The 23,356-nt window shown below is 42.9% G+C and overlaps 1 protein-coding gene across 5 annotated transcripts in view; it reads left to right on the top strand.

Moving 5' to 3' along the window:
• The first annotated feature begins 1,205 nt into the window (after window positions 1-1,205).
• The window catches only part of PATJ (PATJ crumbs cell polarity complex component), a 313,058-nt gene continuing 290,907 nt past the window's right edge, over window positions 1,206-23,356 (top strand). For 3 of the 5 annotated variants that reach the window (XM_079776630.1, XM_079776631.1, XM_079776632.1), the window contains exons 1-5: window positions 1,207-1,350; window positions 19,399-19,454; window positions 19,555-19,721; window positions 21,762-21,956; window positions 23,210-23,349. In XM_079776630.1, coding sequence (XP_079632756.1) covers window positions 19,433-19,454; window positions 19,555-19,721; window positions 21,762-21,956; window positions 23,210-23,349 — 524 coding nt within the window. In that variant the 5' untranslated portion in view covers window positions 1,207-1,350; window positions 19,399-19,432. Of the gene's footprint in view, window positions 1,351-1,434; window positions 1,985-19,398; window positions 19,455-19,554; window positions 19,722-21,761; window positions 21,957-23,209; window positions 23,350-23,356 lie in introns of those variants that run through there. The other 2 variants (XM_079776628.1, XM_079776629.1) reach the window with 2 other exon arrangements.

Below are 23,356 nucleotides of genomic sequence, written 5' to 3'. Positions count from 1 at the left end.
ATTTCCTTTGCCATTTGCCTTAAGCAAATCCCATGCACCTGTTAAACCTGTTCAAGTCCTAACGGATGCTTTCAACAGCATAATTGATCTCTTTACTCTCTGAAAGTTCTCGCTTCATTCTATATGGTAATTTAAGTTATTGTGTAAGTTTATTTCCCTCAATAGTTTGTTAGTTCCTAAGAAGTAGGGACCATGCTGAAACTGTGTATCTTTTTCAATCCAGGTCTAACGAGCGATATTTTTCTTTAAAATCAGCAAAATAACAATAACACTATAAAGTTCCAAATGCATGATCTTACAACAGACGACCTTTTGTTGCAATTGTTTTGTATATAGGCTGTATATCCCTTGAAGTCAGATATTCCATTTTTAACATTTTACAGTCAACCACAGTATTTAACAAATACTGCCTTTATTCAATGAATACATTCCTGAAGATCGATTCTCTTTATTTAACAATGTGTACTGCATTACATAAAGGGCCCAGCATCAAAATTCTCAAGTTAGTTACATTAAAGAGAGTGAAATAGTGCCACGCTAGGTTTTACACAGATCTTTCTCCAAGTCGAGTTAGGATACCAAGAATAAAAATGTTAAAATGAATAGCGAGATCAACCCTGGACTCAAGAGTCAGAAGATCCCCTCGGACCCCAAACTTTGGGCAAATCACTGAGTATCAGGTGCGCAGTTTCTTCATGTAGTAAATGAAGTCATGTGTGAGCTAGCGAGTGCCCAGCATATTGCAGGCAAGTACTGCTAGATTCGTTTCTTTGCTTTTCTCAACTAAATGGGTGTGCGGAAATAACCCCGTTACACTTAGAATGTTATATTGGGTCCATGGATATAGAAAACCCAGGGAGGGATGATAGAACGCGAAAGGAAAGGGAACACGAGGGACTAGGCGCATTTTACCAGATCCTTTCCCCAATGTCCTCCTTGAAGCTCCTGGATCTTGGGTCTCCCTTCGGCTCAGCCCTCCTGGGACACCAGTCCTGCGACCTCCCCAGTCCCTTAGTGCCTGCAGCCCCCAGCTCTTGGCGTCTCCTCTGCCCACTGGGCCCCAGACCCCACCTTCCTCAGACCCTTTGGGCCTCCCTCGTCCATCGAACTTTACCTGCAGAAAGCAGAGAAGCCAAGCGCCCCCTCCCCAGAGCCGGCCTCCCGCCGCCCGGGGCTCCCCGGCCAGCGCCACCCCGGCGCCCCGCCCTGGGCGGGGAGGTCGGGGAGGGGAGGGCCCGCAGGTGAGGCGGTCGCCCTGGCTCTCACTTCCGCCCAGGTGAGGGAGGGCCGACGCCGCGCCCGCCTGCTCGTCCGCCCGCTCGGCTCCCACCCGCGTCTCAGCCGGACCAGGTAAATCTGGGGTCCCGGCTGCGTGGGCGCGCGGGGTCCCTGCGCCTCCAGATCGGCCGGGGGCCCCTCCTGGGAGCCGCCCGCCCCCTGCTGCCCGCGCGCCCTCTGCCCGCCTCCCGGAGGAGCTGGCACGGGAGACGGAGGGCGCCGCGGGGCTGGCCGGGCCCGCGGAGGGTGCGGGGCGCGGTCCTCCCGAGTCGGCCCGGGTGACCCCACCGCGGCCCCCGCCCCCCCCCCCCGCCCCCCCCCGGGCCAGGGCTTGCCCAGGCCGCCCGCCGCTGACCCGCCCGCCTCGGCAGGCCCTGGCGGCCCTCAAATCTCGGCCACTTCTTTCCGGGAGTGGCAGGGATCCAATTGTGCACCCAGATCGGTGCCTGCGCGGTGCCCCCAGAGCCGGGCGGAATCTTCCCTCCACCAGCGACGACGGGGAAAGGGAACAGGTGGTGGCCTGCCTCGGGGGCCCGGACCAGGAGGGGTGCCCAGACTCCAGCGCGGGGGCGACTTGGCTCCTGTCTGGGCGCCTGGTGGTCGCGTAGCCGAGTTCCCAGGCCGGCGATCCGGCCTGGGCTCTGCTAGCCTCACGTTACGGACGGGGAGGACCTGGCGGAAAGCGCTCTGGCCTCCAGCCTTTGGGGTAAATTGCTGGATTCCTGCTTTAAGGCCCGCTTATTGTCAGATCCTTCCCCGCCCCCTCCCCAGCTCCCCGGGCCCCGGCACACCTAGCGGGCCGATTACTCCCCCCCCTGGAGTGTTCCCTTGGCACTTTGTCACAGCTCCAGATGGCTCTTGTCACTTGGGATTGGAATTCGTTGTTGACTCGTTTGTCTTCGCGATTGAGAGGGTGCGCCTTTCAGGCCTTATTTCTCCGGGGTGCTTCTCGGCTGCTTTTGGAGTGTGGCCTTGGATAGGTGCACAACACGCAAGTGTTTGGTAAATGAATGAAGAAGCCTTCCGGAGAGCTAGAAGAGAAAGAAGTCAGTTAACACCCAGGATGGGTGTTCGGAGCACATTCTAGGCTGTCTAAGCCCCTATTGGCTACCAATTCATTTGCACACATCTTTTTTTTAAAGGAAAGCCAGGGAGGAGTTGGGAGTAAAAACTCAAATGCGTTCATGTGCCCCGTCAGGAAAAAGTTAGGCGAGATCGTGACTTTTAGCTAAAATGAGCTTCATGTTTCTAGGCCCTAATGGCCTTTATGAGGATTATCAGAAATTTAAAATAATTGGAAAGTTAATAGCGTAGCTGGAAGGTACTTTATGGGTAGAATTTGTAAACTGAGTTCTGAAGGAATTTGCCCTTGTTAATTGAGATCCTATTAAAGGTCCCATAAGATGAGCAGAATAATAGCTTTGCTTAAAGTTGAAAAGAAATTGTTTTAAGCCCTCATCTGTGTTTAAGGATGCCTTAATAAGTTGAAGTCATATATTAATATTTTTATAACCGTAAAGCTAACATAGATTCATTGCAGAAAAATTGGAGAGAATTTTCAGAAAAGGAACTAAAAGCACACAAAAATCCCACCTACCATTGAAAATAACCACTAATAAAATTATGGTATATGGTCTTTCAGTGAGTATTCTTAAAAGGAAAAATCTGTAATTTTCCTGTAGTGAGTTCACTTTTAGAACCCTGTGATGTGAGACAGTGGTTCAGAATTCAGTAATCCTTGTAATTGCATTTTTACTTAAAAGCATTTAATAATTATCCTTAAGCTAAATAACTAAGCAGTTTGAATGTACTTGCTTTGTTAAAGTTTAACAAAAAAGCATTAGGTTGGGGAAGTCAAAATGGGGTTTAATTGGTTTACTTAAGACTTTGCCCACCTTGGTAGTAGAGTACATTTTTTTGAGAAACAGGGCTGTTCCACCATAACATTTGGGATTGCTGGACTGACCATTGCTATGTGTGTTGTGTGTTTTTTGTGTGTGTGTTTTTTTTTCACGCTCACGTGTTTTTTGTTTAGATTTGAATGCCTTTTTTAAAGCTCTGACTTTAGATTCTTGTGCAAATGGAGAGAGATTTAGAGCCTGTCAAAACCCTTTCTTCAGTCATGGGGGAGATCTTTGCTGAAGAAGTAGAGCCCACTTATGTTTTGCGTTTGTACAGCTGTGCAGCCTGTGGAGTTTGGGGAATGGAATTGGGTCCCCTTACCAGTATAACGCTTGGCAAGTCACTTGACTCTGGTCTTCTGTTTTCCCATTTGTAAATGATCCACCTCACTGAGTTTTGGGGAGGTTGAAATGAAACGAAAGAATATGTCTTGTAAACTATAAGCGACTATTCTCCCACGTTTTGCTTCGCCACTAGGGTGTTTAATTTTGATGAAATTATGGAGTTGTGTTATTTTTATTGAGAAGAACTCAAGTTTGTGAGTGTCTCACTCTGATAGTTATTTTGATAAAAGGAATAGAGGTCATATTAGCCAATAAAAGTCTTTGCTAAAAACACTGTACAGGGATCTTTCTGAAAAGGCATAGGTTAAAACGGCACTGTCGACAGGGCCAGCTCCTTGTACGTGTGACTGTCTATTAGGCACTTGCAATAGGCCTCAGTGGGATTGAGATGTGCCATCAATGTAAAATACACATCAGGTTTTGAAGATTTAGTGTAAAAAAAAAAGTCTAAAGCACCTAATTATTTTTAATATTATTTACATATATTGAAATGTAATTTGTATAGCTTGGGTTACATAAAATATATTATTAAAATTCATTTTACTTGTTTCTTTTTCATGTGGCTATGAGATAATTTGTAATGTGGCTCACATTATTTTTGCATTGAATAGCACTGGGTTAGGATTCAGTATGAGTATGTTTATCCTTAAGAGATTTTAGTTTACTCGGGCACTTACATTCCTATTTATAAACTGATTTTTTAAAACTCCCACGTTATAGGCCTCCCTATGCCCCCCTCCCTTGTATTCATTGCATTGGTGAAATTTTTTGCTGCTTAGTCTTCTGTCAAAAATCATTATTGATTACAGAGCCAAATCTTAGCTAAAATGATTTAATTATTACCCTGGCTAGTGTGACTGGAAGGTTGTGGGTTCCATTCCCGGTCAAGGTCCATACCTAGTTTCAGGTTCAATCCCGGTAGGGTACCTATGGGAGGCAACTGAGCCATGTATCTCTCTCACATCTATGTCTCTCTCTCTCCCTCTCTCTCTCTTCCTCCCACCTTTTCTCCCTTCCTCCTTCCCTCTGTAAAATCAATTTTTAAAAAAGTAAAATAATTTATTAGCTTTTATGAAGGCCCCAAAATAACTTCAATAATTTTGATTATAAAGAGATGTTAATAATAATAGTAGCTACCATTTATAGAATGTGTATTGTGTACCAGGCCAAATGCTTTATACTGTCTTATTTAGTCCTTTCAACTGTAAATATTTAGTAATTTTCATTAACTCTATTTTACAAATGAGGAAATTGAGGCGTAGGGAGATTTAAACAATTGGCCACAAGAACCACAGAGCTAGTTTCAAGAGTAGATTCCAGGTCTCTATGATTTCTGAGCTTATAGGCTATCCAGTCTCCCATATTTCAAGAACTGTTTTGGGTAAACGAGAAAAAAATTGATTCTTGAAATAGATATTTAGTTCTAATCCTGTTTTTGTGTTAGCGGTCAATAGGAAACAGTCTAAATGCCCACCAACAGGAAATTGGATGAATAAATCATGTATTCCTATAGCGGAAAACTATTTAGTAATTACAATGAATGAAGAGGAGCTGTATATATCATCATGACAAAATCTTTAAAAATATAAAGTTGAGCTAAAAAGGCAAATTGCTGAAGGATAACTAGACAATATAATTACCAGTTATATAGTTTAGTACCTGCCAAACAATACTATTGTAAACAAAGACAGTGTGCATTTTAAGAATTTCAGATTTGAATTCTCTCCATATTGATTGTACTCATTTATCAAACTGCCTTATGATTTTAAAAAAAAGTTAGTGAAATCTCTGTGCGATAATCATTCTCCAATGTTGGTCTTACTTCTAAAAAAAACCCCACAAACAAACAAAACCAAAGTCTTGTCCTTTGCTTTGGTGCTCTGTGCACCTTGCCTGGTTGGTGTACAGGTCCTGGTTTGAAGCCCTTCAGGTAAAGGCCAGTTTTCATTTAGCTTTAGTCTCTAATTCATGGGTGTAGCTTTGATAATAGGGACTGGGTAGGGCTTCTGTCTTGAGAAAGAAGGTTTCCTTTGGAATTATTTTCTGGAGCTTCTACTGAAGCTCCAGGACAGAGTATGGTAGGAAGGGGTTGAGTTAAGTGGATGTTGAACATCAGGTTGACAAACCTTCTGTTTGTATTGAAAACTTGAACTCTCTGATTCTCACTTTTAAAGTAGTTATCTGCTGAAAAAGTCAATAACAGTTGACCTTCCCTCTCTCCCAAGGTGAAATTTACTCCCATCAGTGACATCTCTGCTGTATTTCTCTGTTATTACCTCTTTCAAAGTACGTTCCCCCTGGTTTTTGGAAATTGTAGGAAGTTTTCTGCATTTTCAGAATGGAGATGATAATACATTGTTCAGAAGATAAATTAGATGTTGTACACAGTGACTTTGTATTGTGCATTATAGGCACCAGAAAACTAGTTCCTTGGTTTAGTGACAGATAAAATCTTTTTTTTTTTTTTTTGGGGGGGGGGGCGGGGGGAAGGCCAGGAGGAGGAAGGAGGGTGAACATTGATGAGAAGAGTATCTAAAGCCTAGTTTGGCCTATTTCACAATTTTCTAGGATTGTTTTGAGTATTACAAGCATGCCCAAAATGACATGACCATATTTCTGTAGATAAGTTAAGGGCACACAGTATGTGGTGTGGGAGAATTGAACAGAATATTTGAGGTGGAAACTAATCATTAGTGAAGATTATGAATTCGTTGGTCTTTTCAATGAGGGACTGGCTTCATGATCAGAAGTTCATGTGTGTGAAAATTGTCCGTATTATTATTTTTTTGTCAATCATTGGAGAAAATTGCCACCAATAGGAATACAAAAGCACATGATAAAAACAGTTTCACTTAGTTCATTCAAAGTGGCAAGTTATAGGCAGAATATTGATATGCATTGATTAACTTTGAATAGTTCAATGAGAAAATTAGTATTTAGCCAACTGAACTCTTCTAAAGAACTGACTCAATTTTCAGTCCTGATTTCCAGTGTAACATGGTATCTTTCTGCTTCAATTTCAACATATCCTGAATATCCGTCATTAAGTGGACTTAAAAATTGTGTATGGCTTAAGCATATGGCCCCAAAATAACAGAATCGTTCTGGAATTTATATGTTTCTGAAAGTCCAGGAATACAGTATAGTGTTTTGGTAGCAGCCAAAAACAGTATAATTTTATATCCAAGAGGTTCAGAAAAGGCCTTATCACGTGGTAGGGACACAGGCTAGGATATCTGTCTTGAATCTGCATGAGTGTGGCATCGGTTGTGTTTATTTGTAGTTAAAGTGAAGAGCCACCATTTCTCTTTGGCTAAGAGAGTTTGTTTTTCATTTAATGTTGAGCTTTGAGGACAGTGGCATGATGATTAGACACAACCTGAGCTTTGCACTCCAAAGGAAGCATTTAGAAACTCAAAGTTGTTGGTAAACTTCCATTTTTGAGTATCTTTTGAAATCATGACTTTATTTACATTTAATAGTTTTTAGTTTGTTCAAAATCCCTGGCTCCCTTGAGCTCTGGTGAATTCCCATTGCAGAGTTATATGCAATCTAATTGTGGTCAGCCCAATTCCCATCTGCCGTTAGAGGCTGAATACTTGTACTTTCTCAAATAGCCAGTTATCTTTTTCTCCCAAATTTTAAAGATAAAAGCATAAGGCAAGCATGTCAAACACGGGCCACATGCCTTGTTTATTTGGCCTGTGTTAGCCTTTGAGTTTGACATGCTTGGCATAAGATGTCTTGTTAAGTTCGAGATAGAAGTATAAAAGATCTTGGGGAGTTACATTCTTGTCTGCTATTGGGAGTCTAAAAAGTGTGTTTCTCAGGGTACTTGCTTTAAATTCTTGAACTGAGGAGGTTAATAAATCTTTTCAATAGTTTCCTCCACTTAGAAATTTAAATCACATTAAATTTTATCTATGCATCAGCTTTCTTTTTTTCCCCCCAAATATTCAATTAATTGGTAATGGCTAAGGGCTGGGTACTTTTTTTTTAAAAAAGCCACAATATTATAATAATTTCTTTCAGTCAAATCCTACAGTGAACCAGACATGAAAAATTCATGGTACAAACTCTCTTGATCAATACGGAATAGAAGCTGCTGAGCTTAATGAACCACATATTCTCTGGAGGCTGTACAACTATGAAGACAGTGGCATTTTAATGTTTAGATTATGACTATTGTAGGTAGCCTATCTGTGACAAGTTAGAGTCAGCTTTGCCATGTTTAAGCAAATTTGAAATTTCTTACTATAAGCACTGTTGGTTTCTCAAGCCTAGCCAAATAGGTCTGTTAGGGTCAACAAAGCAGGAACGCAGGAGGCCAAACGTGGTAAGGCATTATAAATTTATTAGGTCATCTGGAAACCCAGATGGGCTGAGCTCCAAAATGGTGCCAGCACTCAGGGACGGGGGAGTCAGAGATTTTAAAGAACTCTAGGTGGGCTTTTTTGGTGGGGAACTCTCTGGGTGAGTCCAGATCCTGGGAAAGTCCGGAGGGGAAAGATAATGGTCTTAGCAAGTGGAATGTGGTTTGAGCTAAAGGTCAGTTCCCAGGGCAGGGGGTATCAATTCAATTATTTGATCAGACCTCACAAGGTCAAAGTTGTTTGGCTAAAGATTTCCTATGACTACGACATGAGTGAGATCTGAGTGCTGCTTGCTGGATGTTCAGTTGTAGCTACATTTCTTCCTTCTGTCCTCATATAATCTTAAGGTTTTAGTCCCCTTTCCTAGATTTAACTCAATACCACGAGATTGTAGTAATTTTCCAGACCTGCTTTGAGGACATAGGTTAGCCTTTATTAACTACTAGAGGCCCGGTGCATGAAATTCGTGCGCAGGTACAGTCCCTAGGCCTGGCCTGCGATCAGGGCCATCTTCCCCAGCTGTCCACAGCCAGCCCCGCCACCCCCTACCCCCGGTTCCCCGTTCACCATTGGGTGATCAGTGCCTGACGGCTGGGGAAATGGACCGAGAGGTTAGCTGTTCCCGCCTGCTTGCCGGCCCCGCCCCTGCTGTGGGTGGCCATCAGGTGATTGGAGCCCGCTGGCTGGGGAAAGGAACCAAGAGGTGGTCAGTGCACCTCATAGTGACTGGTCCAGTGGTTGTTCTGGTCATTCTGTCGTTAGGGTCAATTTGCATATTACCCTTTTATTATATAGGATGAGTCAGGATTGGGACATGGCCACTGTGGTTTCAAAATGTGCAGGAGGATCCATTGGGAGGGTAAGAAGGTGACAGTAAAACCTTGCTTTTTAGTTTTTACCTTTTAATGTTTCTATTTTATATATGTTTTAAAACACATATGACATGTAAATATAGTAGTATATGTTTATAATTATAAAAAATGTGAGTGGTCAACATATTTTTACTGATGGGAATGTGTGTTTAAAAAAGTTTGAAGACCACTAATCTATCCTATTACCAGAATTACCTTTTTAAATAGAAATGTGGACTCAATACTTCCCTCCTTTAAAAGCCTTTAATTACTTCCTGTTTCTTACAGGATAAAGACCAGTCTACTTAGCATGATTTACAAGGCCCCTCTCGAAGTAGTCCTATTTAAACCAGTGCTTCTCAAACTATTAGTGGTGAAAGATCAGGGTTTTCCCCACCCAGTCTTTCAAGGACTGATATTTTTATAAAGTTAATTATTAGAAAAGTGAACTATTAGAAAAATGAAATGAAAAAAAGAAGTACAAGGGAAGTCAAGTTTTTTTCTTACTAAATTTAATAGATATAAATTACTCGGCCACATTGCATAGTTTCCCAATTTTGGTACTTATCTGTAGCCAGGCATCAATTTGCAGTCCACACTTGCAGTAACCGTGGTCTCAACTACTTTTTTTTTGCCCTTTCTGCTACTTTTAGAGATTGTATACTAGGTCATTTAGGGCTCATTCTATTCTCACAAAAAGTCATGCACTTTTATACCTGTATGCAGTGGTTTTCAAATTGTGGTCTCTAGGCTGGCAGCATCAGCTTCACATGGAAACTTTGTTAGAAATCCAAATTCTCAGGCCTCCCCTCAGACCCACAAAGTCAGAAACCCTGGGTGTGGGCCCCAGCAGCGGGGGTTTTAATAAGCCCTCCTGGAGAGTCTGCTGCATGCTAAAATTTGAGAACCACTTACATGGAGAAGTCCTGTGTCATTCAAACTGGGGCACTTTCAGAGTGAAATGGAGCACTGTTAATAATGATGCCAGGTAATCTGAGACTATCTTAGGCAAAAGAGGAGAAATGTTTACTCTTCTTTTATACCCCATTCTTTTTCTTTTAGGAGAGGTTTCTAATGTATTCTCATTTCAGCATTCCCAAACTTCCCTGTGATATTGGATGAAGTGAGGGGTCCTTATCCGCCCCGGGTGCTGGGGATGGAGTCCTTATGGTATCTAGAGAAAAAGAATTTTCTGAGACTTACACGGGAGAATGGGTAATTTTTATTTGTGTGGAATTCCATCCCTGGATTTTCAAAGTTCCATTTCCCTTTGTCCAGTCATAGAAAAAGTGTAGCTGGGGTTTCAGTAGAGCTAGCAGCAAAGCCAGTGTCCAAAGTTTCCTTTCCATGTTGGAGACAGGCCCAATACAGCCTCAGGCTAGTTTCAGTCCATTAGTCCATTGTGTGTGAACGGAGCCCCACAATCCCAGAGTCACACAAGTCCCAAGAGTAGCAAGAGGAGCCAAGAGCATGAACTCCTTTGTTCAGGAGATTAAATATCCCAAATTTCCTGCTCTTGCAGTAGCCATGCCGATTCTGGCCAATGTCCTTTGTTCTCAGGTGTGACTGACAGCAAGCACATTCCCTGTGTTACCCCAACTTTACTGGGTATGCATCTATCTCCCCTTTGTTAAACCCCTGGGGAGTGTAAGGTTGTAGCTTACTGGCAAAGCTGCCTAAATGACATGCCTATAATATCTGGTCTTCCCTTTGCTCCTTTCCTATTATTAATAATTAGAGGCCTGGTGCACGAAATTCGTGCACCCAGGGGGAGAGGGTTCCTCAGTCCAGCCTGCGCTCTCTTGCAGTCTGGGAGCAGGCCTAAGCCGTCAGTTGGACATCCCTAGCATTGCTGTGGAGGCAGGAGAGGTTTCGCCACTGCTGCTGTGCTCGCCAGCCAGCCATGAACCTGACTTCTGGCTGAGCGGTGCTCCCCCTGTGGGATTGCACTGACCACCAGGGAGCAGCTCCTGTGTTGAGCGTCTGCCCCCTGTGGTCAGTGCCTTTCATAGCGACCGGTTGTTCCGCCATTTGGTCGATTTGCAATTAGCCCTTTATTATATAGGACTAGGGGCCCAGTGCATGAATTTGTGCACCTTGAAAGGAACTGTGGGCTGCGAGGCTGCTGTGGGCACAGGGTTGGGACTCAGCCCATCCTCTGCTCCCCTGCCTGGCCCCTCCTGCCACGGCCACCAGTCCCCTATTTGCCAGCAGTCCCGCTCCCCTCTCTGCCGGCAGCCCCACTCCTGCTGCCGCCGCTCCCATGCACTGATGGCGCCAGCCTTTCTTGCACCTTCTGACGGTATGGAGTGATTGGGGCCAGTGCCAGCAGCAGGTGCGAGCGGGGCCAGCGCCATCAGTGGGTGTGAGTGGTGGCTGCTGCCCTGATTGCCTCTCAGGAGCAGGTGGAGGTGGAGAAGCCCTCAGGGGCGATTGGGGCCAGCAGCCGCCGCTCGCACCCACTGATGGCGCCGAACGATTGGGACCGGCACCAGGTGCTGGCAGCGTGTGCGAGCACTGGGTGGGACCGCAGCGTGTGGGAGCAAAGAATTTTCAGTAACCACCAGAGGCTCGTCCCGATGACAGTGATCAACACCCCGCCTTGGTCTGGTGCCCCCGCTCACCTGCTCCACCATCCCACCTCGGCCAACACCCGCCATGTTCTGCGCACTCCCCCTGATGGTCAGCACACATCATAGCAACTGGTTGTTCAGTTGTTCCGCCATTCAGTCTATTTGCATATTAGTCTTTTATTATTTAGGACTAGAGGCCCGGTGCACAAAATTTGTTCATGGGGGCGGGGGTGTCCCTCAGCCCAGCCTGCACCCTCTCCAATCTGGGATCCCTCCCATAATCCAGGACTGCTAGCTCCCAACTGCTCGCCTGCCTCTGCCTGATCACCCCTAACCACTCCCCTGCCAGCCTGATTGATGCCTAACTGTTCCCCTGCCAGCCTGATTGCCCCTAACTGCCCTCTCCTGCAGGCCAGGTCCCCCCCCCCCAACTGCTCTCTCCTGCAGTCCTGGGTCCCCCCCAACTGCCCTTCCCTGCAGGCCCGGTTGCCCCCAACTTCCCTCCTCTGCTGGCCTGGTCACCCCTAACTGCCTTCCCCTGCAGGCTTGATCTCCCCCAGCTGCCCTCCCTTGCAGGCCTGGTCCCTCCCAACTGCCCTCCCCTGCTGGCCTGTTCGCCCACAACTGCCCTCCCTTGCAAGCCTGGTCCCTCCCAACTGCCGTCTCCTGCTGGCCATCTTGTGGCAGCCATCTTGTGTCCACATGGGGGCAGCCATCTTTGACCACAGGAGGCAGTCATCTTGTGTGTTGGAGTGATGGTCAATTTGCATATTACTCTTTTATTAGATAGGATAGAGCTGTGGTTGGCAAACTCATTAGTCAACAGAGCGGCAAACCGTGGCTTGCAAGCCGCATGTGGCTCATGAGCCGCAGTTTGCCAACCACTGGGATAGAGGCCTGGTGCATGGGTGGGGGCCAGCTGGTTTGCCCTGAAGGGTGTCCCGGATCAGGGTAGGGGTTCCCTTGGGGAGTGGGGTAGCTTGGGCGAGAGGCCTGTGGTGGTTTGCAGGCCAGCCACAGCCCCTGGCAACCCAAGTGGAGGCCCTGGTATGTGGGATTTATTTATCTTCTATAATTGAAACTTTGTAGCCTTGAGCGGAGGCCAGGGCAGGCCAGGGTGGGCGGGAAGCTTGGCTTCCTCCATTGCCGGGGAAACCCAAGCCTCCTGCTCGCTCTGTGGCCGCAGCCATCTTGGTTGGGTTAATTTGCATACTCGATCCTGATTGGCTGGTGGGCATGGCTTGTGGGTGTAGCGGAGGCACGGTCAATTTGCGTGTTTCTCTTTTATTAGTGTAGATTAGCTAATTACAATTATATCAACTAGGCAGAGTTAGTCACTCTCCCTTTATGATTTCTCTTAGCACATGATACATACACACCTCTGCTATTGTATGCATGTGTCTTACAATATAATTATCCTATTGGGTTATGTTACCTTTCTATGAATCTGTCTTGCTCTCTCATTATGCCATCTTAGCCATTATGTTTTTGTCCCCTTTAAAATTAATACATGCTTTTAAAATAAAGTTCAAATAGCACTAAAATCTGTAAAGTAAAAGTCTAATTTTTTATGTCCCTATCCCTACTTCTACTTTCTAGAAGTAATCACTGTTTTTAACTTGACTATGATTGTGAGTCTAAAAGCCAACACAAATACAAATATGTGTATTTTTTTATGAAAAGGAGACAGTAATGCATATATCTTGAAACTTGCTGTTTTCCCTGTTCAATTGTGTATATTAAATAATGTCCCTTTGTTAACACAAAGGGTTGAATTGTCAAAGTACACTCATGTGAATGAGCGATCTTAGCCAGCACCAAAACTTACTCATGAACCAGAGGTTATAGGCGGGAGGCTGGTCCAGGATCCAGGCACAGACATTCCTTCCTAGGAAAGACCCTACCTAGCCTGTAGGCACAGCTTCCAAGAATGTCACTTTCTTCCACATCAGGCCATATCATCAACATAAATACCTAAGGAACGTTTAAACCTGTAGAGAATTTTTATGAGTTTACTTGAGGCAAACTGACAATAATTGCCGAGAAGCAAAATCTCAATGAATTGAGAAAATGCTCCAGAGAATGGCAGTTTTGCACCGTATTTTATACATTACAATCAAAGGAGGAGGCTAAGGGATTACATAAAATCCATTGGTGATAGATTAGGGAGGTGGGAGAAAGCAAAGGGGGTAAAACCTCTGGATTTGGATAAAAAGTGAAAGGAATAGACACATACTTCTTTTATACTTGGTGGGTACAGGATAGTTAACAATTAACTCAATAACAATAATAATGAGGGGTTTTGTGGTCTCTGGTCTTGTGCAGTGAGGGGTCCTGGAAAAAGGTAATTACTCAGACATTCCCAAGGTACGTTATCATAAATGCAAAAATACAATAGACAGGCTCAGTTAAGGTAAAGATTAAACTTTGTCAGGGAAGATACGGGACTAGAATGAGACTACCTTCCATGACTCCCTTTTAGTTAGAAAGTTTTCCTTTCGGACAATCCTATGTAGTTACTTTAGATCAGTGGTCAGCAAACTGCTGCTCGCAAGCCACATGCGGCTCGCGAGCCGCGGTTTGCCACTATGTTGACTAATGAGTTTGCCGAACACTGCTTTACATCTCTGAGTTTATAAGGCCCACCATTTGTTCAGTATGTGGCACCTTTTGTCATCCACAATACCTAGTTACATATAGATCGACACAAAGCCATTTATAAATGTACTAGAGGCCCGGTGCATGAAATTTGTGCATGGGGGGGGGGGGGGTCCCTCAGTCCAGCCTGCACCCTCTCCAATCTGGGACCCCTTGAGGGATGTCCGATTGCCCGTTTAGGCCCAATCCCACCAGACAGTCAGACATTCCTCTCACAGTCCAGGACTGCTGGTTCCCAACTGCTCGCCTGCCTCTGCCTGATTGCCCCTAACCCCTTCTGCCTGCCAGCCTGATCACCCCCTAGCCACTCCCCTGCCAGCCTGATCGATGCCTAACTGCTTCCCGGCCAGCCTGATAGCCCCTAACTGCCCTCCCCTGCTGGCCTGGTCACCCCTAACTGCCCTCCCCTGCTGGCCCGGTCACCCCTAACTGCCCTCCCCTGCAGGCCTGGCCCCCCCAAACTTCCCTCCCCTGCAGGCCTGGTCCCCCCCAACTGCCCTCCCCTGCTGTCCTGGTCCCCCTCAATTGCCCTCCCCTGCAGGCCTGGTCCCCCCAACTGCCCTCTCCTGCTGGCCTGGTCTCCTCCAACTGCCCTCCTCTGCTGGTCCAGTCACCCCTAACTGCCCTTCCTGTTGGCTTGATCGCCCACAACTGCCCTCCCCTGCAGTACTGGTCCCCCGCAACTGCCCTCCCCTGCAGGCCTGGTCCCCCCAAGTGCCCTCCCCTGTAGGCCTGGGTTCTGCCCAACTGTCCTCCCCTGTAGGCCTGGTTCCCCCCAACTGCCCTCCCCTGCTATCCTGGTCCCCCTCAATTGCCCTCCCCTGCAGGCCTGGTCCCCCCAACTGCCCTCTCCTGCTGGCCTGGTCTCCTCCAACTGCCCTCCTCTGCTGGTCCAGTCACCCCTAACTGCCCTTCCTGTTGGCTTGATCGCCCACAACTGCCCTCCCCTGCAGTACTGGTCCCCCACAACTGCCCTCCCCTGCAGGCCTGGTCCCCCCAAGTGCCCTCCCCTGTAGGCCTGGGTTCTGCCCAACTGTCCTCCCCTGTAGGCCTGGTTCCCCCCAACTGCCCTCCCCTGCAGGCCTTGGTCCCCGCCAACTGCCCTCCCTTGAAGGCCTTGTCACCTCTAACTGCCCACAACTGCCCTCCCCTGCAGGCCATCTTGTGGTGTCCATCTTGTGTCCACATGGGGGCAGCCATCTTCTATCTTGGAGTGATGGTCAATTTGCATATTACTCTTTTATTAGATAGGATTTCTGACAGACGTTTCCTGTAATTTTTAATTTGTTTACAAGAGTGAAATTCAACCTCAGAACTTTTTTTTTTTTTTTAGGGGATGAGAGTGGGGTTGTTACCAGACAAGTTCTGAACAATATTGAAACCTTTTCTGTTTGGGGAATCCCATGTTTTATATTCCATTAGTTATACAAATAGAAAATGTCTGTATGCTTATCTCTCATCTTACAGCCAGGCATGCCTTAAGAGTCCATACATTCTCAGATTATTTACAAAATGCAATTAAGACAGATCAGGTATTTCCTGACATTTTAAAACAAGGGACTCTTATCTGTTTGTTTGGAGGTCTGGTACCAAGCTGGGAATCCCTAGCTGAAGGAGTGAGCCACAAGCTGTCTGTTAAATGTTTCAGCCTCATTCCCGTTTCAATACATTCAGCCCTACTTTATTATTTTAATGACTGATTGCTTTTTAAAGAAATATTTTTTTATTGATTTCAGAGATGAAAGGATAGAGAAATAGAAACATCAATGATGAGAGAGAATCATTGTTTGGCTGCCTCCTGCATGCCCCCTACTGGGGACCGAGCCTGCAACCCAGGTATGTGCCCTGACTGGGAATGGAACTGTGACCTTCTGGTTCATAGGTTGACGCTCAACCACTGAGCCATGCTGGCTGGCCATGACTGATTGCTTTTGATAGTTCCATTTTTCCAGCAGTTTTATTATTAAAAACACTGCAGTAAGTATCCTTGTATATACATTTGTGTGTCCTTTTACAAATATTCCTTTAGGAGAGACATTCAGAAGTAGATATTCTGGGTAAAAAATGTAAATTTAATATATTGGAGCCCTGGCCCGGTAGCTCTGTTGGTTAGAGCACCATCCCCATACACCAAGGTTGTGAGTTCTATCCCTGGTCAGGGCACTTGCAAGAAGCAACCAGTGAATGCATAAATGGATGGAACAACAAATCTGTTTATCTATCTTTCTTTCTCTTCTTCCTTCCCTCCCCCCTTTCTTCTTTCCTCTCTCTCGCAAATCAATCAGTCAATTAAAATTTAAAAATAAATTTTAATATATTGGTAGATATTGCTATGTTGCTTTTTAAAAAATTGCATAGATTGATATTCTCACTTGTTTTTTTCCATGACATTGAGAGTACAGGCTATTATTAGTTTTTAAAAATGCCAAAATGACAGACCTAGCTGACTTGGCTCAGTGGATAGAGCATTGGCCTGCAAACTGAAGGGTCCCAGGTTCGATTCTGGTCAGGTGCACATGCCCGGGTTGCTGGTTTGATCTCTAGTAGGGGGTGTGCAGGAGGCACCAATCAGTGATTCTCATCATTAATGTTTCTATCTCTCTCTCCCTCTCCCTTCCTCTCTGAAATCAATTTTAAAAAGTTATATATATATATATATATATATATATATATATATATATATATATGTATATATAGCCAAAATGACAGTAAAAAAATAGCATCTCATAATTTTGGCTTGCATTCTTTGATTTATAGAGGTTGGTGTATAAATGACCACAAAGCTGCTCTTGTCATTCCCCTTGGGCTGGCTGCTCTATAGAAGAGAACGGTGCCCTTCTGTTATTCAGTTCTCTATCACTGGGTAGTTGCAAGGGTTGCACAGTTGAGATACTGAGCACATCAGAAATGTTTCTGTGATGCTCTATTCAGCAGTTCTTTCGGTAGTTCTCATTGAATCCAGTGAACTTTTTGATGGAATGCATAGGCCAGGCCTTTTATCCATGCCAATGGCAGCCCTTACAGATTTACTTATTATTGATTTGAGAGAGAGAGAGCAAGGGAGAGGGAGAAACATGGGTGTGAGAGTGAAATATGGATTGGCTGCCTCCTGCATGCCCCCTACTGGTTATCATGCCTGAAACCCCAGCATGTGCCCTGACCAGGAATCTAACCAGCAACCTTTCAGTGCCCGGGAGTACGCCCAACCAACTGAGCCACACTGGTGTCCCTTACTGATTTTTAGTATGTTTTCTTACTTAGTGACCTTGAATTAGAAGATAAAGATCTCATTCAGCAAAGTGTACTGATTTAAGAAAATTTTGACTGTGTAATACTCACATTTCTTTGGTGACTCATTACAACAGTGTACATGAGTAAAAATGACCACTGTGAAAGCGCCACATTGGTCATAGTGTTGCTGGTGGAAATAGGGCCATTTCACAGAGTCATAACGAAGGCATTTCAGGGACCCATGTGTGGGAGGATGAGGTGTAGTGGTAAGGTTTATTGTAGGAGCAAAATCAAAGGACTGTTCCGGTTCAGCTTTGTTCTGCTGTGAAAGAAGTCCAGCCTTGTCTTCATCAGGCACAGAACAAAGGCTGAGATCTAGAAATTCTGTGCCATTGGTTCAGTTCAGTTCAGGACCTGTCCTTGTCTGGCTGGCTTAGTCTAGCTTCCCAGCTGCACTCCCCCTTGCTGAACCCAGGCTTGCGCTTGGGGCCTGCGTTTGGAGTTTGGGTAGCTCCTGGCTGTGTGGCTGCCAGGGCCCATGGCTGATAGAGAGAGAGAACACTGTGAGAGCTGGGGTGGGCACATGGAGCAAGCCAGAGAGAGAAACAGAGACACAGAGTGGGAGGGAGCAAGCGAGCCTTTGTTGGACTGATCATATTATCTCTGGCTTGGAAAGGACCAGGTGGTACCCTTTCAAACTAACCAGCCAACTTCCCAATCTTTTACGGGCTTCTGATGAGTCTTCCCTCTAACCAATCCATTTCCTAGATCTTCCCAGGGTTCTGTGTCCATCATCCAATCTGATCTTTCCCCACACCCGGCTAAATAGGCATGTGTTTTTGGTCATCTTCTTGGCTCCTACTGTGCACACCTCGTAGTAGAAGCACCTCCCCCTTTATTGCTTATTCCTTCCTCCCATAGTCTGGGCAAGGGATGGGTTGTATCCTGGGGTGATTGGAAATTTGGTTCTTCCTCCCTACACAGGGGAGGGATGGGTGTTAACCCCCTTAGTGGGGAAATTCTGTAATCCCCCATGATGCCTATGAATGCTGCAATTTCCTAGCAAAGCAGACCTCCTTCTGATTCAGCTCCCCCAGTCCATCAGGCTCAGCAATGTCTGATTCCCTTTCTCCCTCCCTTTATTAATATCTATACCTACGCTAACAAAAGTAAAGGGTTTGCTAGCTTTTTGAATTTCAATTATATTACATTTTAGGCTAGCTTGAGCTAATCACTGGATTTAATAAACACTATTCAGATGACTAGTAAGAGTCTGGGATCATTTGTGCACGTTGGAGATTTTTTTCCCCCCAAATCTCTAAAATCTTCTTGATCCCTTAATTCGGATGTTCTTTTCCAGACCAGCATCCTTTTTCAGAAATCAACTTTCTTAAAGTATAATTTACATAAAATAAAATGTACCAATTTAAAATATATACTTCAGTGTATTTTTGACAAACGTATACATCTGTGTAAATAGCACCCCATTTAAAACAAAACATTTTCATCACCCCTAAAAGCTTCCTCAGATTTCCTCCCAGTCAACTCCTTTCCACCTGCCCAGGTAAACTAAATCTATAACTATAGGTTGAACTTCATAGGAATGAAATTATACCATTTATATTCTTTTTGTCTTGTTTCTTTCCCTCAACATGCTGTTTTTGAGATTCACCATGTTATATGTATCAGTCATTATTTTCCTTTTTATTTCTAACTATTCTATCATGTTTACATATCATAGTTTGTTTATCCACTCATCTGTTATTAGACGTTTGGGGCTTTTATAAATAAAAATTCTATAAACATTCATGTAAAGGTGGTTCGTGGGCATATATTTTCATTTCTCTTGGGTAAGTAGGAGTGCAAGTGCTGGGTCGTGTATGAAGTGTATATTTATCTTTATAAGAAACTGCCATTTTTCCTAAGTGTGCCATTTTTCTTTCCTGCTAGCAACATCTGGGAGTTCAAGTTGCCTCGCAACTTTGTCAATACTTAGTATTATCTGTTGTCTTGCTTTCTACTTAGTCATCATAGTCATGTGTACTGGCACCTCATTGTGGTTTTAATTTCCTGAGTGAAGTCTTTTGATCAAGAATGTTCTTGAGGTATTTAAAAAATTTTATACCGGACTGTAGACATGGGTACACTAATGGAAAATCATCTTTTGTATTTTTAATTTTTTCTTTAGGTTTCTTTAAAGTGAATGAAGACAATAATTCAAAATGCCTGAAAATCCTGCTACAGGTATACTGGCTATAATAATTCTACCACTAAATTAATTAGTGATTCAAAATCAGTATATAAGATGGAATTTAACTTGTACTCTTATCCTTCTTCAAATAAGACAAACTGCAGGTCCTGCAAGTTCTTGATCGCCTGAAAGTGAAATTGCAGGAAAAGGGTGACACATCGCAGAATGAGAAGCTATCCATGTTTTATGAGACACTGAAAAGTCCTCTCTTCAACCAGATACTCACACTTCAGCAGTCCATCAAACAACTCAAGGGACAAGTAAGTTTCCCATCAGGGTTTTACATGTTCATGTATTCAATCCAGCAAAGAAAGATAGAAAGGCATAAAGATGGAGACAAACTGTCTCAAAATACTCTTACTTCAGCAAAGAGATTGTGTTGGGACTTGTGACCTGTGGGTATGGTAGGCATGGATAGTTTAAAAATGTTTATAATAGATTATGTGCTTATCTTCGGAATATGGGCTTTATACTTTTTTAAATAAGTAAAGGTCAGATGCTTTGAGAATTCTCAATAGTTTCTTCAAAATTATAAAGTAATTTTGAGCTTAAATATATTTTCTTCATGAGTCTTTTTTTTTTTAGCAAGAAGTGATCATACCCTTGTAGCACATTATTTATAATTATCAAATAAATAATCAAAAACTATGGACAGTCTGATTAGAAATTCCTTGGAAGCAGTATACCTGGTATTTTAACATTTATGTGTTCCCTCCACTACATACAGCATAGAAGCTAAGCTTGAATTAGTAGCTATCCTAAAGATTAAATTTGGGGATAATTTTAAATGTAATTGGAGATAATGGAGCAGAATTAAGTAAAAATTAATAAAGTTTAAGGAAAAAAATTTTTTTTGCTGATAAACCAAAATGCTTGCCCATAAATATTTAGCAAGTGATTTTTTAAAATAACTAATTAAGGATTAAGCAATGCTCACATGCCTTTCTTTGAATTTCTTTCTCTAAGTTAGAATTCATACGTAATTTTAGTACTCCCCATATTGAAAGTTAGCTTTCTGTATTCCCTGGTCCTGAGATGAGCCCCATATCACAACAGTGAATGCTATTTGTAGCAATAGAAATTGGAAAAGGTCACTACAAATATATCACTCTTACTTGACTAAAAGTGTACTTTACCTACTCCATCATAATCTTTTATATTCATATAGTTTGCTGTTTTTAATCTACATACTCATATTTTATCCATTTAACTCTAAGCCCCTGTAATATTTTTTTCTAAGAGTGTTCTCATAGAGTTTCTCCAGGTGTTGATTTTTTCTAAGAGGTACTATTTACATTTGTTCTTGATGTTACCTTTATTGTACCATGTTGGCACTCATACCAGCCAATGATATTTTAAAATCAACCCATTTTCCTGTTCCCCATAATTATAGGATTCTCAATTTTTTTGTACCAATGTTTGAGTGGCTCTGCAACTCATTTGAAACTAATTTTGGATGAGTTACTCCCATGTGTGCCTCAGTTTTGTGTGTGTGTGTGTGTGTGTGTGTGTGTGTGTGTGTGTATGTGTGTGTGTTTGGTGTTTTTGGGTTTTTTTGTGCCTCACTTTTTAAAAAAATATATATTTTATTGGTTTTTTACAGAGAGGAAGGGTGAGGGAGAGAGAGTTAGAAACATCGATGAGAGAGAAACATCGATCAGCTGCCTCCTGCACACCCCCCACTGGGGATGTGCCCGCAACCAAGGTACATGCCCTTGACCGGAATCGAACCTGGGACCCTTGAGTCTGCAGGCCGATGCTCTATCCACTGAGCCAAACTGGTCAGGGCTGTGCCTCACTTTTTAAGTTTACAAAATGAAAAAATAATAGGGCAGTTGTAATATGAAAGAGTTTGGGTATAGTATTTTGCTCATAGCAAGCGTTGAACAAATACTGTTATTGTTATTTTTGTTACATACTACCCACAGATGTTTTGTGGCCTCCCCCATGGAAATGTACAGATAAATGCAAAAAGGCTCAGTGTCTTATATGCCTGTTTACTAGTATTATATCTGTGTATGTGACATGTAATATACTGTTGTACATGCTATTAACTTGAGGAAAGGATGGAAAGCAGGAAACAAGAACACATTTTCAGCTGTTAAACATTTGTGTAATACTAAATAAAATTTATAGCCTTATACGTATACAAATTCATGTAACTATTACTTAATTTCTTTCACATGTATATACTTAACATGAAAATTACACGTGATGGGTAAAATATAACATTTAATGGATAGAAATAATTTGTTTCCTATAAGTTTCTGTTGATTCTCTTTTGTTTTTCCCTCCAACAGCTGAGTCATATACCTTCAGATTGTTCAGCCAACTTTGACTTTTCTAGGAAAGGTTTATTAGTGTTCACAGATGGTGCCGTTACTAATGGGAATGTCCAGCGATCCGCTAATAACTTGACTGTATCGGGGTTATTTCCTTGGACCCCTAAGTTGGGAAATGAAGACTTTAACTCAATCATTCAACAGATGGCACAGGTAAAGTTATATCTTGTCATGGGAATATTATGCTTATTCCTCCTGTTATAGGTTAAAAAAAGTGATACTCACTCTTTTTGCCTTAAAATGTATTATGTGTTCTGTTTGCCTGTGTTTTTATATTGTTAGGAGGAATTGGTATTTCTTAATCTCTGTGTTAAAAATTTATTGGGTTAAAATTATATAAGAAAATATCCATGTGTGGTGAGGAGAGATTTTTTTAGATAATGACTCTAATTTGACACATCTCTACACTTGTAAGGAAAGAGATTTTTATAGTTTTGATCATAGGAGGAAAATTAATATGTTTACAGGTGACATGCCTCCAATGAAACTATTTTTTATTTTATATCAAACAGATTTAATGGGAGTTAGAACTAGCACAATTAGGAAAATCTATGGAAACATTTTAAGGAGTAATCCAGTTTTATCCCTAATACCTATTAAAATTAAATAATAGTTGAATTTTAGGATATGTTTTAAATTTTTCACTTCATCTTCTAATGTGTCTTAAAAATGAAATGAGTTTAAAAGTTAAAAAGAATCTGTGTAAGGTGTGATAATTAAATAATATTCTACATCTAATTTCTTTTTTTATTTTATAGTTCTGTTCCCTTAAATTTGACCAATAATTATTTGTGTGATGCTTTTGTAAGTTGATGACATTTATGAAGTTCAAATGCGGTTATTCAGAAAAAAGCAATAAAATACTTGTTTGTCACAGGTAGAACACATTTGAACAGTGGCCTTTCCATACTTTTTAATTAACCTATTAAAATACTAGTAGGATGTTCATCACAATAGAATTAAAAACACTAAATAATGCATCTGCTTCTGACTTAGGCTAACCATCAGCATATTTTTGATATATCTAATTTGCTTTCCTCATTTCAAAATTAGTTTTGCATCAAAAGAATTTAGATAAATTCTGTATAAAAAGCAGTTTAGAATTTTCTGTGGGAAAGGACATGGGTATTTTTATTCAGCTGGGGATTCATCTCATAATGCGAATGAAGTGTGAAAACACCTCTTCTATTCCCCGAGGTTGCAGAATGCTGCACATTCCCTCTTATGTTCTACTGAAAATAATCACATGAGAGAATTTCCAGAAATAATTTATTACTGAAATTCTGAGTTTATTTGGTTTTATAGAGATGACCTAGGAGAAGCTGTTTTTGTGTTATTCGCAGAATGGCGATTTCAGTTCTTTGTTAAATGTACTTCATTAACTTTTTAAAAAAATTCTTGGTTAGGGCCGGCAAATTGAATATATTGATATAGAGCGTCCTTCAACTGGAGGCCTTGGATTCAGCGTGGTGGCCCTTAGAAGTCAAAATCTGGCAGAAGTTGATATCTTCGTGAAGGAAATACAGCCAGGAAGCATAGCAGACAGGTGAGAA

This window comes from Cnephaeus nilssonii (genome assembly GCF_951640355.1).
Source record: "Cnephaeus nilssonii genome assembly, chromosome: 7".
Lineage (NCBI taxonomy): Eukaryota > Metazoa > Chordata > Mammalia > Chiroptera > Vespertilionidae > Cnephaeus > Cnephaeus nilssonii.
The sequence above is the reverse complement of the archived record's forward strand: the minus strand, read 5'-3'. Positions and strand labels throughout refer to the sequence as shown.